Here is a 16,477-nt window from a genome sequence, read left to right as displayed (position 1 = left end):
AATATAATCAAACCCTTTTTAGATATACATCTTTATTAGATTCTTTTATAATAACAAGGTTTAGCACTTTTTGCATACAATAACAATATTGCTTTTTTAAATGCTCTTCCAGTATGACCAAGATGAGTAAAACAAACAAATTTAGCCTCCATTTGTTGCACAAAAGTAAAAAATATAAGTTTAAAGTAAAAAAACATAAGTTTAAATATGGTTTAGCTATATGATTTCTCTCAATAGAGACTGCTTCACTCTTCCTTTGCAAAAGCAGAGAGGACAAAGACTAAAAATGTGGACAACAGTCACATCTCAGTTCAAATTCAGTTTGTCTTAGTATTTATAACCACCTGTTGGATCATTTATCATGGGCAATTAACCTTTTTGAAAAAATGGAAATGGGGCCAGGAGTTTAGCCTAATGGTAGAGTGCTTGCCTCTACCCTGGTTCAATTCCTTGGTACCACATACACAGAAAAAACTGGAAGTGGTGCTGAGGCTCAAGTGGTACAGCTCTAGCCTTGAGAAAGTCCAAAGACAGGGCTCATGCCCTGAGCTCAGGTCCAGGACTGGCAAAAGAAATGGAAATGGCTTCCTGGAATCAGAGAATATTAAAGGCAAATAGATTATTCCAAAATGTCCCTTGAGGATGCTAAAACACAGGGATATGATTAATATGTCTCATTTACCTTTCTAGTTCATAAACATTTACAATTTGATCCTTTTAATAGGTATTTCTGTATGAATTTTGAGATGTGGAATGTTACCAATTGTGTAAATCTTTACCATTTTTATGTATGAGCTGAGACTATGGGGGGTTTCTTTATCTCAGAGCACAGCCCTGGTCTGAGGAAAATAAGGATATTATTTTCTAAATCATAATGTAACAAAGTAAAATAACAGAGCTGAAAGACCCAACTTTGAATCTAGATACCACTTTCTGGTTCTGTAATACTGGAAAAACTATTTGTGTCTCAGTTGATTTATCTTTACAAAGGGAAAAATGATATGTGTCTGTAAAGCTGTGAAAAGTAAATATATATGAAAACAGTCTTACAGCAAATGAATGTAACTATGCACAGTCAATTACCTGATAAATTAATTGTTGTATACAAATGTCTGGCATTTTCTTTCACCTGGTTGAAACATATATATGTGAGTGAAAAAGATGAACTGCAAATTATTATTATGGATTTCTTTTAAGACAGTAATGAGAACAAGGAGCTACCTCACTCATAGATTTTAGTGAAGAGGTCATTTGTAGAGTATTCTTTTATGTTGATGGTACTATTGTTGTTACTGTATTAGTCTGGGTGTTTTCAATATGATTGGTTGAGTTTGATCTTGATTTTGTCATATGTGACATTGCTGTTGGGTTTTTTTTGGAAAATAAGATACTAACAAATATGAAGCAATGAGTACTTCTTTGTGTTTAGATTCAGGATATTTAACATAAAATTGGGATTAAAAGGAAATCTCTTTTATGACTATACTTGGAATAAATCTCTGTGTTGCCTCTTTCTAGGTGCCTGTGGTGGCTATACTGGGCTCAGGCGGGGGTTTCCGTGCCATGGTGGGATTCTCTGGTGTGATGAAGGCACTGTATGAATCAGGAATTTTAGACTGTGCTACCTACATTGCTGGTCTTTCTGGCTCCACATGGTTAGTACAAAACCATTTTAAAACTTTAGTTTGATCATGATAAAGGTGTGAATTTGCCTAACTCAAAGATTATAGGCAAAGAGGTTTTAGAGACATAGAACATTGACATCAGATTACTGAAACATGCCAATTTAATGTCACAAAAAGCCTAAAAATGTTGTTGTATTGAGATACATACATGCCTAATAATGATATTAACCATAAATTTACTCCTTTCCACATGCCTGTAATGTAAAATGTAGTTAAAACATACATTTGAAAGTACTTCAATTGAAAGTAGTTTTAGATAAATATCACAGAAGTGGAATAACATACTCCACGCATAATTAATTTAATCTTCCTATAATTTGCTGATTTGAAGTCCTTCAGTGAACATGTCTATTTGATTCACTAGGTATTTATCTTTTTTAGGGCAAATAGAATGAAATATAGATACTATAGTATTTGGAAGGAAGAAGGCAAGTATTGAAATCAGAGATGCAACAAACTTGATTTGTATTTACCTAATGTGAAATTAGTGCTTCAATGGTATTTAAGCTCAGCTAAATTTAGATGGAGAATTAGAGCATCCACAAGTATGGTATTTGTGCCCTGTACGTTTGCCATTTTATGAATTTTCCAAGATGATACTACATAATTTTTTTTTTGGTGTGCCTAACCCATAAGCTGATAAATCAAATAAAAGTTCTTGCTCAGATGACTCCAATGAGACTATCAATTTCTTGCAAAGTATGTAAATCTTACTTTTAAGCTATTTTAGTCACTTAGCCATAGGAAAGTTCACATATCCTAAGATATTTTCTGTGTTAAGCATTTTAAGGTGTCCATGTCACTTCATTCTGTGAGAAATAACTGTTTCAGTTCAAAAGGATTTGACTCACAAAAGTAATTTGTTCAAAAACAAAAAAAAAAAAAACGAGTGAGTCCAGTGTACACAAATGGCTATCAAGTCCCTATCCTAACATTCTTTCTACTAAACCATAGTCGAATGTTCTGTAGAGAATTTTATGGTTAAATAGCCTATAGTTGTGTAAGCATTTTGAGCCAGAATCTGTGGTTAAAATCCAATAACTCAGTGCCATGGTTGCTGCCTCCCATGTTCTTGAAAAATGATTTATCTCTTCTGAAAGACGGGTGTAGTCATGGTTATTTTTTTCCTCGAAGGGAAGAGCAGGCACCTGCCTATTCAGTGAGTAATGGTGTAAAAAACTTGGACCCTTGCATAAAATCTCTTACTCAATCATCTTGTTATTATGCTTTGGATGCTTTTCTCTATGTGTTCAATATTTGCTAGGTCTCTGCTGTCTACCACTCACTCATATATTGCAAGAGGCTTATTTAAACTTATCCATTAAAGTGTAAGCTTTCAGTGTTGACTCAAGAATGCAACTGTCGGCCGGGAGTTTGGCCTAGTGGTTAAAGTGCTTGCCTAGCATGCATGAAGACCCGGGTTCGATTCCTCGGTACCACATACATAGAAAAAAGCCGGAAGTGGTGCTGAGGCTCAAGTGGTAGAGCTCTAACCTCGAGAAAGTCCAAGGACAGTGCTCAGGCCCTGAGCTCAAGCCCATGACTGGCAAAAAAAAAAAAAAAAAGAATGCAACTGTGAATAAGTCACCTGATTTAGAGATGGAGCCATTGCTTTGATGATAGATTGGGAGCAGTATCTTATATTCTGCTCTCAAGGGTTTGAAAACAAATCCAGACCATTGGAATCGTGAGAGTTTTTAATGTGCAAGAACTTTAAAATATACATCAATTCTCTATTTTTAAAGTCATACCTTAAATTTTTTATTTCATTTCCTTAAAGGCTACTTGCCTCTTCATTTTGAGGATAGATATATATTTTAACCCAAAGACTACTTCATTTCCATCTTACGGTGTTATTTTTTTGAAGTTCCTATTCTTCTTGATTTCGTTCAGGAGAATTAAAGGGCAGAGATTGAGATGTGTTGCATACTGATTTGGACTTTCAAGTTTGCCTGTCATTCCTCAATGGTTTAATTTCATAGCCCTTTCCTCTACACTACCTCCTTCTTTCACTTCTTTTCTCCTTAATACAAGCTTTTTTCAGGACTTTATTTTTATCAACTTAAAACTCTTTCAATTCTTCCAGCTCTTACCACTTCAATTATTATAAGCATGAATTTGTGGAACCCAAATTCCCAAACTTCCAAAACTTCCTGGACAAAAGAAAGAGCATCTTAGTAAGTGCTACAAAACAAAAGAAGCACTCCAAAAGGAGATTTAAGTCTAGAGTAGAGAGGAGTCTGAGAAGTAGTAGGTATTTTAAGAATAGGGTTGTGCTTGATGAACTTTCAGAGGTTTAATCAGGCATAAGGCAATTAAGTTACTTTTGGCCATGAATCTATAATGGATTAAAAAAATGAATAGAAAGTACAAAAGATGAAAACTGTACCTTGTAAGAATCATTTGTTGTTCTAACAGGCTAATTAGAAAGGACAGAAATGTGCAGGCATTGTTTGAAGAGAATTCAGGGCTTAGGGATGGAATTTGATGTTTTTGTTTTCAGAGGTTAAGAGACTTGATTATTTTGGTAGAAGACTGATGCAAAAGAAATAGTGCACAGGGAGACAGTAGTTCAGATGGAAGGGAAGGCACCAAACACATTGCAGATAGACTATTGAGGTAGAAACAGACTAGAATGTAGGAGGACAGGTGGAAGCGTTAACCATAAAGACACTTCCGGAGACGAAGCAATATGCTATGGGTGATTCATGTTAATGGCTTTCTCTGGAAAAATAATAGATGAGAAAGTAAAAATGTTCAAAGGAAAGAATTCGGAAAGACTTGAAAAAACAGATTACACTTCTGTGTTGTGTAAATGTTTGTGTTCTGTGGATCCATGACCATTATTTGGCATTAATGAGGTAATACGGAAATACTTGGAGAAACCTTGGCCTCCCAAGGAGTAGTCTGTGATCACAAAAGAGAATGTTATGTAGAACAAAGCTTCTTTTATAATTCCAACTACCTTTATGGAGAATTTTTCTGAAATTATTTTTGTGTGATGGGTGTGATTCATTAAATTTAAGTATTAGCCAATCTGGAGACTTGGCGTGAGTGAATAGGAGAATCATGGTAATAATTTAATGTTCTCTTAGTGTTTGAGCACAACTGTCTTCTCGAGCAAGCTTGTATCATTGAAGTGTCATGACATTTCAATGTTTGCATGACATTACTATCTAAAGAGAAAATGTCATTATATTTCTGTATCTGTAGATGAGAGCCCATTTTACTTTTTTGACTAACATAAAATTTGAGGATGATAACTTTTAATTGAATAGTATAATTAATTCTAGAACAGTGCAGTGGATCTTCTCAAGTCATACTGAGTCTTATCTGGTTATGAAAAGCTTTTATTTATTTATTTTGTCTGTCATTGGGCTTGAACTCAGGCCTGGTCATTGTCCCTGAACCTTTTCACTTACGGCTAGCACTCTACCCCTTTGAGCCATAGCTCTACTTGAAGTTTTCCGGTGGATAAAGACTCACAGACTTTTCTGCCCTGTCTGGCTTTGAACTGAGACTCTCAGATCTCTGAGTAGCTGAGTAGCTTCTCCTGAGTAGCTAGAACTATAGGTGTGAGTCACTGGTACCCAGTGACCTTGTCATATTTTTAAGTATAAAATTTCTGAACGTATACCTCTGATGAATCTGATGTGGACAGTCCTTGAGGATCAATGTTAATATTTAAGATATGAAATATAATTAATTAGTCGTAAAGACTGAATTTAAAATTTCTCTTCAATTAAAAATTACACTTAATTTAGATGCATCTAGATAGAATGAGGCACCTTATGTACGTATGCTGAAAATTAGAATCAAATACTTAAAGATGAATAGGTAAATAAATCAGGATCCTTGTTTTACTAATTATTTGTAAAGGCTCTGCTATAACTACAAGATTTGCTTTTGGACTTATTGACATAATTATATAAACTATTATTAAAGAGATAAAAGAAAAGTCTAAATCTTAATTTTAAAGTTAGAAATTAGGATATTTGTCTGATTTGGGTGGCATTATTTCTACAGAAGTAAATTATATATGACTTGTGCAAGGAAAAAGAGAAATTTAATCTCGAGTAGCTGCATGAAACTCATTTTGTCACCTATTAGTCCATTTTTTTCAGCCCAAACCAGAGTGTTGGAAGCAACCAGAATGACAAGATAAGAAGAAAGTCCAACTCACCCTTGTAAATTATAAGGAATATTTGTTTTTTAAGTTTGAACCAAAAAAAAAAAACCCCTCAAGCTCAATGCCAGTGTTTCAGGTCTAGGTTTTTCTGTTTCTTTCTAGGACTCATTTTGCAAATCCAACAGCCTTATGAGAGGGGAATAAAAGAGGTTGAGATAGAATTCAATTAAGTGAGTGAACTTCACCCTTCTAGGAGCAGAATGGAATCAGTAATTCTACATAACCCCAAAAGAGAGAACATATATTTTGCTGACAGCATATATATTTTGCTGACAGCATATATATTTTGCTCCCCTCCCCCTCCAAAATGATCAGTCACTGAAACTGACACACAGTGAGACATTCTAAGAAATTCCTAACCCTGAATGAAGGACTTTCTTAATTTATATACAGTGATTGATTTGGGGAGGAATTAGAGGAAGGACAGAAGCCTTTAGGCCCTGCTTTGGAGCATCCAGTGGGCAGATATTGTTGTTACAGTTGTCAGCTGATTTACTTGAAGAGCAGGTAAATGTAGACTGAGAAGTCTTAGTATTATGTAAGAAGACTATAATATAATAATCACATTTTGACAACAATAAGTAACAACTTTCAGTAATGTAATGGTCATATCATTGTTACTTAGCTCTTCATTGCAGAAATCCTTCTGTGACTAAACTGACTTCTACTGATATTATATCTTTATTTATTTTTGCTCGTATTTACCCTACATCATTTTGAGAAAATACAATTTATTGTGTCTTATTATAAAGTAAAGCTGGCTTGCATGCATAAAGATAAATATGATGAGAAGAGTAAAATATAGTTTTATATAAGAACACTTATGATGCACTGTACAACATTATGGTAGACTTGTAACAGTAACTTAGATATAAGCTTTCTAGAATTCAAGAAAATGAAAGCTATATACATTAAAAATGCACATTTTGGTAGGGCAAGGAACCTCACACACAGGTAGAATTATTCTTGATAGTAAAAGCAGTAGAGAATGTCTCAGTGTTATAAGGAATGAAACATTCTGAAGATTTTCCAATTTGGCCATCATAGATGCCCCAAATGAGGTTATTTTCCTGTTTTATGATGTCCTTCAATATAGGCCCACATCATTACAGCCATGTGTACATCAATTAGAAATTATGGCAAGGTTCTGAATATTCAGTTGATGTGATTGGTTATGTTGGGAACTTCAGAGTAAATATGATTAATAATAAATGGACATGGTATGTTTTAAGTATTCTAAGCTGTATCTTAATAGATTGGTGATTGTACCAGGCCTGAAGTCAGAGTAGACCTGCCTGTTTTAGTGGTGTGTATAGTTAAAATTCAGGTTATAGTCCTATGATCTTTGAAAACTAAATAGTTGTTGACCATATGCGTATTTTAGCTTTCAATCTCCATTTATTAATGTTATTTTCAGTTTATCTACAAGAATTTTTTTTTGCCAGCCCTGGGCTTGAGCTCAGGATCTGAGCACTGTGCTTGGACTTTCTCAGGGCTAGAGCTCTACCACTTGAGCCTCAGCACCACTTCTGGCTTTTTTTTTCTATGTATGTGGTACCAAGGAATCGAACCCGGGTCTTTGTGCATGCTAGGCAAGCACTCTACGACTAGGCCAAACTCCCAGCCCCCTACATGAATTTTTTTCATAAAAAAGAAATCCTAATTATTTATTGAGAATAGTGTCTCTTGTATAATAGATCTCAAAATAAAGTCTATACTTTAGAGCCTGAGGTAGGAGGATTTTGAGTTCCAGGCAAGCCTGGGCTACCATAGAAAGACCCCATTTCAAAGCCCAATACAAGATTAAAAACAAACCCAAGGGACAAGGCAAATTTTATATCTAGTTTTGGTTATTAGTTGGGAATTATGAGCCTTTTATTAAGATCTTTCTTCCTTCCTCTTTGAAATGTAAGATTTGAAAGGCACTCTGAATATTCAAGGCAACAGCTTAGGAACAGTGATCCAACATAGAACTTGTAATGGGAGTTCCATTATAAGAAGCTTTTAAAAAATTTTAATTGTGAAGAAATAGGAGGTTAAAACTTTGACTATTTGGTTTTTGTTTGGATGATAGAATATATGTACATATATATGTACATAAATGCACACATATACATGCAAGATTGAAAGATTTGGCTCAGGGGAGGGAGGCAAGTAGATAACAAAATGCTTATTGTCTAATTTTTATGTTGATTTCCAGTATCAGCTGTGGCTAAATGTCTGAAATTTATATGTTGATTTCCAGTATCAGTAGATGTGGCTAAATGTCTGATTGTTAAGGGAGTTCACAGTAGATCATTTATGATTAAAGACCTTACTTTTCTCTTGGTTTTTGCCTTCAGACTTATGCTGAGAAACTCTAAGATCTATCTAAGACAAGGCTTGGGACCTTGATGGTGAATAAACAAATTTTTTAAAGCATTTTAGGTAGTGGGGACAGCACCTTTTCAGTTAATTTATTTGGTGAATCAAAGGCTTTGTATCAGTCATCTGTAAAATGTCTGGTAAGGATACTCACTCTTGACAGATGGAATAGTAAATAGTTGCCTAGAAGGGCATTCCTTCCTCTTAACTGTGGGACTGCTCCCTTGTTTTTCTTCTTTTTTCTGTTTTGTCTTCTTTATAAGAGATCAGCTCATTCCTAATGGATACTTTCTTTCCTAAAATGGGTTAATATTTCCAGTGGGATAGATTGCTTAACCTAATACACCCACCATTCTTTAGGATATGATAGGGAGTGTCTTCTTTCTTTGGAGACTACTCTGTAATTGACTGCATCTTTATTGATTATGATTTGATTGCTTTACAGGTACATGTCAACCTTGTACTCTCACCCTGATTTTCCAGAGAAGGGGCCAGAAGAGATTAATGAGGAACTAATGAAAAATGTTAGCCACAACCCACTCTTACTTCTCACCCCACAAAAGATCAAGAGATATGTTGAATCTTTATGGAAGAAGAAAAGCTCTGGCCAGCCTGTCACCTTTACTGACATCTTTGGGATGTTAATAGGAGAAACACTAATTCATAATGTAAGCTACTCCTTTCTACTGTTCTTTAAATAGACAGGTATTGGATAGATTATGTTACAAGTGAAAGTAACTATGATATATTTTGTGATAGTCATTCAGCTCAATTTGTTTTCAATAGTGTGTGAGTGTGTATGTGTGTGAGTGAGTGTGTGTGTGTGTGTGTGTGTGTGTGTGTGTGTGTGTGTGTGTAGCATATTCTCCCTGGCAGATATTATAATTCTTCAGCATTCCAAACAAGTACTAACCAATTTGTTTAACTTATTCATCAGTTGGATGTGTAGGGAAGTGTTTTGTTATATAATCTTTTGCTTTGGAAAACTCATATTTATACTGCCCATTTCCCCCCAACAATGGAAATCTCCTTATATGAGATGAACCTGTGTGTGTGTGTGTGTGTGTGTGTGTGTGTGTGTGTGTGTGTGTGTGTGGTGGGGGGAGGAGGAAGAGAGACAGCCAGTCTCAGAACTTTACTCCTTCACTCTCCCTTGACTCTCTTGCTTATAACTGGTACTTTACCATTTGAGCCATACCTCCAGGCTGGTATTTCATTGGCTAACTAGAGATGGAGTTTCCTGCATTTTTCTTTCTGGGTTATTTTGGACCTTCATCCTAATACTTAGGAGGCTGAGTAGATGGTTACTTGTGTTTGCCAGATACCAATAAACAGTTTTCCATAAATACGAGTAATATTTTTAAAAGACACGAATGAAAGTTGCTTGGAATCAGAAGAAAGAAGTGGATCACACTAAACAAATACATGTTGATACATAACCACAAGGTCACATTTCATTTAGAGATAAAGCAATGGCAATAGGGGAAAGCCAGTACCAGGAACTCCACAGGGTAAATATTTTGCAGGATCCACAACTGCCAAATCATTCTTCAGTTGAAATGTCATTGTCCCTAGAGTTATGCTTGCTTTTGAATGCAATAACTATTTTCATGTACCCAATATCTTTACCCAGATATTTCTAGAAGTAAAATGAATTTCTTGTGTTGCAAAAATATGATGTACTCTCAAGGAGCTACTACTTTAAATAAGCTTTTATCCATGTTTGCTTGTGTATTCTAAACCACTTTGTTCTTCTGTGACAGAGAATGAACCTTACTTTGAGTAGTCTGAAGGAGAAGGTCAGTGCTGCGTATTGTCCATTACCTCTTTTCACTTGTCTCCATGTCAAACCCGATGTGTCTGAGCTGATGTTTGCAGGTATGTGATTTTTTTTTCTCAGCACATCTCCTAGAGCCAGTGGTTTTCCAGTGGTTTTCTCTGAAGGAAGTTTATAAGCAATTTGAATTGGCTTCAGTACACTTTCCATAACAGAAGATTAAGCCAGATGATTTTTCGGATTGTAGAGAATATTTACAAAATGAAAAACAAAACTCTTGTAACTAATATCTCTTTATGTTAGTGAGACAAAAACAAATCATTAAGATAGTCCCAAGACTCAGAGATAGTTACTCTTTTGTCAATGACTGCTGCTAAAATAGTGTGGTTAGTAATTTTAAGCAGTGGCTATGTTTTTATGAATTGGGTAATATGTATCAGTCATTTAAAGCACTATTCTAATTCTTGCAATTAAACACCTACGAAGTACTGGTGTATACTTGTGGACAAAATACCTTGTTTCCATTAAATCTTGGGAGAAATACTAATTTCTTCTATACATTTACTTCTTGGGTTCCATGAAAATTATTATTATTGGAACTGACTAGGGAGCTCTGTAATGCCTGGTATTGCTGACTGTGGCTGATGAGTTTATTCTATTTTCGGAACAGTACATCAGTGACTAGATTCACATCATGAGCTTAAAAAGTTGTCACAAAGGGCTTGTAATTAACAGATTTATAACCAGAATTCCTTTGTAATTTTGTTCTCAGTTTCCTTCATCCTTCAGGCATGAATTTTGGATAGCTTAAAAGACAACAATATACCTACGGTTCATTCACTAATAAGTATTTATAATATTGGTTAAAATGTTTACCAGAAAGCATTATTACATTGATTATTCAAATTTTTAGTTGAGCAAAGGGAAATAGGTCTTATACTTACTTTAACAAATACTTAAGCACTGCATTAACAAAAAAAAGATAAAACTAGACTCCAAGGTTCATGCCCATAATCTTAGCTACTCAGGAGGCTAGGATATGAGGATCAAGATTTGAGGCCAGCCTAGGCCAGGAAGTCTGTGAGACTCTTTTCTTCAATAAACTACTCCATAAGAGCCCGAAGTGGAGCTCTGGCTCAAGTGGTAATGACTTGAGCAGAAGAAGCTCAGGAAGAATACCCAAGCCCCAAGCCCTGAGTTCAAACCCTGCCCCACCCTCCACCTCTGTAAAAAGAAATGGCCCATCAACAAAAGAAAAGAATAAATGAAAGGAAGAAAGAAAGGAAGAAAAAGAATAACCAAAACTTGTAAAAGTAATTAATTTGTGCATCACTATATAGTAAGTAGGAGAGCCTAGGATTAGCTTTGAAATCTTTTGTTACTTTTTTTTTTAACGCTGTGTTTTTTTTAATGCTGATTATTGATTATGTACAGTTCAGAATGACTCCCCTCCCCACTATCACATAATATTCTTACCCGTAAGCCCTTTTCAATTTAGAAATTTCATAATAAATATTAAATAAGTGACCCTAAGAATACAGAACAATTAGTATACACTGTCACTTCAGCTGTTGTTATATGATCTCTTGTAACCTGTTGCCACATATGTTATATGAGGAAGAAACTTGCCTCTGTTTTGACAAGTAAAGGATAAAATATATAACATACTTAAAACCTCATTAGGTAATTGTTTTCAGTACATCTTAACAATGTAGAGTATAATATAAAAGCTATATGTCTAAAAATATGCTCGTGGGCTAGGCACTAGTGGCTCACAGCTGTAATCCTAGCTATTCAGGAGGTGAGATCAGAGGATCACAATTAAAAGATAGCCCAAACATCTGAAAAATGCTTATCTCCAGTTAAGCTCCAAAAAGTGGGTCTTTGGCTCATCTTGCTGCAGAGAGCTAGCATTAATAAAAAAATGTCTCTACAACAGTGCGTAGGCCCTGAGTTCAAACCTGAAGTCTAGCACATAGGCACACACACACACACACCAGTGGACAAAATCTTAAAAATGATTAGGATTCTGTATATGAAATCTGGGTTGTGACTTAGAGAGTAGTAAGGAGATAGGTATGAGGAATTCAATATAAACACGTGTTTAGTCCCTACCTGTGGCTAGAGTGGAGTTCATATGGAGACTTGAGACTTAATTATATCAGAAAATTAAATACCACATTGAAATTGCTTTCTCTCTACTGCACTGTATTTATTCTCTTGTGGAGTCTAGAAAGAGACAAACAGAACTTGAAAACTAGTTGGATGCATAACTAAATATATCATCTTTTGCTCTGGAAGCCATAAGAGTCAAAAGAGAACTCAGTTCTGACTAAAATTACTTACCTTAGTAGTTGAGGCAGGCCATTGAGTTTATCTGATTCTGATTTTTCCTATTCTTTAAAAAGATGTATTTATTGTGAGATTTAGCTAGCAAAGCTCTGAAGCTATTCTCTGAGATATGCATAAAATAAAGCCAAAAATTATGTGGCATGAAAGCATAACAATCTTTTTATGATCATTATAATTGGGCATTTTTACTGTGGCCCTGTTAATTCTGAACTTTTAGTCAACAAGTATTTTTAAGATAAACTGTGAGGTGGGCAGGGAGTTTGGCCTAGTGGTTAAAGTGCTTGCCTAGCACGCATGAAGACCCGGGTTCGATTCCTAGGTACCACATGCATAGAAAAAAGCCGGAAGTGGTGCTGAGGCTCAAGTGGCAGAGCTCTAGCTCTAGCCTTGAGAAAGTCCAAGCTCAGGCCCTGAGCTCAAGACCCAGGACTGGCAAAAAACAAACAAACAAACAAAGACAAACTGTGAGTAAAATAAAGAAGAAATATTATTTTAGGAAGCTAATGGCATGGATTCCTTTAAAATATAAAAATGTAATTTTATATTTCATTTTTTAAAATTCTCTCTGGATTTGAATATTTGTGTCTGATCTCAATGTCTGCCCAGCTGAGATTCTGTTGCTATAGTGATGGACCCATCACTGGCCTTCATGTGTCACTGTTGTGATAGGGAGTTAGTTGTGTCTTCCATTAGCTATGTATGTCCTATTTCTACCTCAAGGGACATATCATGAGAGTATAAATAGTTTTTCTCAAATTACTGAGGGTGAAGGAAGATAACTGTCCTTTGTTGTTTAAAAATGGCTGTTTAGAGAAAAACAAGTTGAAATTTAATTTCTAAATTGCATTTTATATTTTTATTTATTTTTGCTGGTCCTGGGCTTGAATTCTGAATCTAGAATTCAAAATTCACACTCTACCACTTGAGTCACAGCACCATTTTTTGTTTTTTTCAGTAGTTTGTTGGAGTTAAGAGTCTCATGGAATTTCCTGCCTGGGCTGGCTTTGAAACACCATCCTCAGATCTCAGCCTCCTGAATAGTTAGGATTACAGGCCTGAGCCAACAGCACCCAGCTGAGTTGTATATTTAAAAGTTAGAGACAAAAATTTAAGCCTACAGAAATCTTATCAAGAACGTTCTTTCATAAATACCACAGAATGTTTTTCTTTCCCCTTGGAATGAGTTTAAATGCCTTTTCCTTTGGAAGAATTTCAAGAAATAAGCATTAGTGTCTAAAACCTTAAGTATTTTTGACTCCTCCGTACTAACATTTCTGATGGTTTTAAAATTTCACTTAATATTATTTACTTGTGAATAAGTTTCATTTACAGAGCATTTATGGAAATGGACTCAATGATATGCTAATTATTTTTCTTAAGCTTTAATCCATCTCTGCAGACTAGGCTGGCCTTGAACTCCTCATCTAACTTCTTCAGCCTTTCAGTGGGATTATAGACATGTGCCATCTATCCTGTGTTGCTTTATGTGAAATTCTTTGACCGAAGCTAATGAATTTTTCCCCAACAAAATTACATTCTCACTTAAGAGATGAAAACAAACTCTGGAAAAATAAATACTATATACTAGAATATTGCTACTGTTAATTGTAGACCTGAAAAAGTGTGAAATAAGACTGTGGAGGAGGATTGAACTTAGATTCAGATTAAACTTGGAAAGGTCAAGGGGGAGGTAGAAAGTCAGCATTGGAAGAAGTAACTTTGGGAAGAAGCAGTGTGAACAAGTGCTCAGAAGACAAAAATTTGTTTTGTCAGCCCACTGAAGTGGCTCACGCCTATAATCATAGCTACTCAGGAGGCTGAAATCTGAGGATTGCATTTCAAAGCCTGTGAAACTCTTATCTCCAAGTAACCACTAGAAAATTGGAAGTGGCACTGTGGCTCAAGGATAGGGTGGTAGCTTTGAGCTGAAGAGCTCAGGGACAACTCCCAGGCCCAGAGTTCAAGTCCTGCAACCAACAACAACAACAACAAAGAATGAATTGTTTTGTAGAATGGCTAGCCAAAAATCTAGCCCCAATATTTTGCCTACATGGGTGAAAACATGTGTATATATGAGGACAGTTATTTTTGCAGAAATTCTCTTTCTAGACAGAAATGTTTTTCCTCAATTAGAAACACTCCATGCTTTGGTACTGAATGATTAAATTACCTGGCTATCCTTTTTTTCATGTATTTTTTATTGTAATTAATAGAAGGGTTACATTATATTTCTGGCTATCCTTTTTAAGGTACTTTGGTGACTCCCTAGGTCAAATGAAAAGGTAAGAAACTGGAAAGGAAGATATTATTGTTTTTGTAACGAGGTCCTAGGACCAGGGAGATACTGATAAGGAAAGAAAGAAGTGGCATGTGAAAGGCCAGGGAGTGCTACAATAGATTTCATGGGGGGGGAAATGGAGTTCTATAAAACATGAAGAATTTTTCCCAGCAATGATAATGTACTTTACCAAAATAGTGAGGCTGGACTAGGAAGAAAGAATGATGATTGAGGCGTCAGAAGTGGGAGGTGATGACAGTAGCTGGGAGTGTAAATGTTCTGCAGGAAGGTCAATGCAGGAGTGAGGTTGATGCCGAAATGTGTAAGTCAGAGCCGGAAGAGAAATGATTGAATAACTTGATGAGCACTTCAGCAAGGAGAATTGGGGAAAATCTTAGTGCTTGAGAGCATCTACAATCGATAAAGAAGGGGTCAACAGAGAAGCAGGAGAGATAAGGCTGTATCCCTTTTGCCTCCCAAAATAGAACTATAAAATGCAGACATAGGAAATTATGTGTACGGGTACAGGAATTTTCCTAACAGCCTCTGATTCATTGCCAGTCATGTCTCACTAACTCCACATAAATCATTATAAAGCAGACCACTTTCAGATGCAGGGAATATGTGCCATGACCTTGAACTTGAAGTGAACATCACTGTTAACTTATCACAACTTCTGATTTCATAACACTGTCCATGAAAGTGAGGTTTCTCCCCTATCATTGAGCAACATATATGAGATCTGCATTCTCTTTCTAAAACTTTGAAGATAGGCAATTTGGATTTAGAGTATTTTAGCTTTTAGTTTAAATGGTACTCCTACTCTTTGGAATTATTATGTCTTTTTTTAAAAGTCAGTCATGGGGCTTGAACTCTGGGCCTGGATGCCGTCTCTGAGCTCTTCGGCTCAAGGCTAGTGCTCTACCAATTGAGCCACAGCCCCACTTTCAGTTTTCTGGTGGTTCACTGGAGATAAGAGTGTCACAGAATTTTTGTGTCTGTGCTGTGTTTGAATTGTGGACCTCAGATCTCCTGAAAAGACAGGATTACAGGTGTGAGCCATCAGTTCCCAGCTTATTATGTCTTTAATTGGTCATATTTATCCAATATGATGTATTGGTAGTTCCATTGACTGGAGTAACTAAGCCATAAGAAGCCCTCCCTGTACCATAGATGGCTCAGGTCTGTAATGCTAACCACTCAGGAGGCTGAGATATGATGATCGAAGTTCAAAGGTAATGCAGGCAGACAAATCTGCAAAACAGTTATTTCTCTTTAACCATCAGAAATCTGGAACTGGAGATGTGGCTCAAGTGGTAGAGCTCCAACCATGAGGGGGAAAAAAGCCACATGAATTCAAATACTGGAACAAAAGTAAAATTAATGAATAAGCCCTTCTCTTCACTGCTTTCTAAATGGATCCAGATCAAGTGTTAGCACTAAATAAATGAATGACACAAAAACTTGTGGATTTAGGAATTGTTTAAATTTTGAATTGTTAGAGATTCTTGACCCATAAGTTTGTAAAGGAAAATGTTCAAAAAACTTGGCGTAGGGAGAGTAATATAATGAGATTCTACAGAGGATCCTCAACAATGACTTTCAACTAGAGACTTAAATATTACATCACAACAGATGGATAATTACAGAAAGGAAGAATAGAGATAAGACATGATATGCAAATGGCCTGGACTAATTGGAGGAACAGTAAAAAAAAGTCTGTGTATCTGATGTGGAATAAGTATGACATGGATAAGTATGAACATGGCAGGAAACTGACAAGGAGAAATGGAACCAGGGAGTAGAAACAATATCATCATGTTACTTTGTAA

The 16,477-nt window shown here is 35.8% G+C and overlaps 1 protein-coding gene across 1 annotated transcript in view; it reads left to right on the top strand.

The window, feature by feature from the left end:
* The window catches only part of Pla2g4a (phospholipase A2 group IVA), a 115,925-nt gene that overhangs the window by 68,364 nt on the left and 31,084 nt on the right, over positions 1 to 16,477 (top strand). The window contains exons 8-10 of the mRNA XM_090340210.1: positions 1,519 to 1,655; positions 8,684 to 8,906; positions 10,002 to 10,116. Of these exons, the coding sequence (XP_090196336.1) occupies positions 1,519 to 1,655; positions 8,684 to 8,906; positions 10,002 to 10,116 (475 nt within the window). The remainder of the gene's footprint in view (positions 1 to 1,518; positions 1,656 to 8,683; positions 8,907 to 10,001; positions 10,117 to 16,477) is intronic.

The sequence above is a fragment of the Megascapheus bottae genome, chromosome 10 (assembly GCF_031878675.1).
Source record: "Megascapheus bottae isolate mThoBot1 chromosome 10, mThoBot2.hap1, whole genome shotgun sequence".
Lineage (NCBI taxonomy): Eukaryota > Metazoa > Chordata > Mammalia > Rodentia > Geomyidae > Megascapheus > Megascapheus bottae.
The sequence above is the reverse complement of the archived record's forward strand: the minus strand, read 5'-3'. Positions and strand labels throughout refer to the sequence as shown.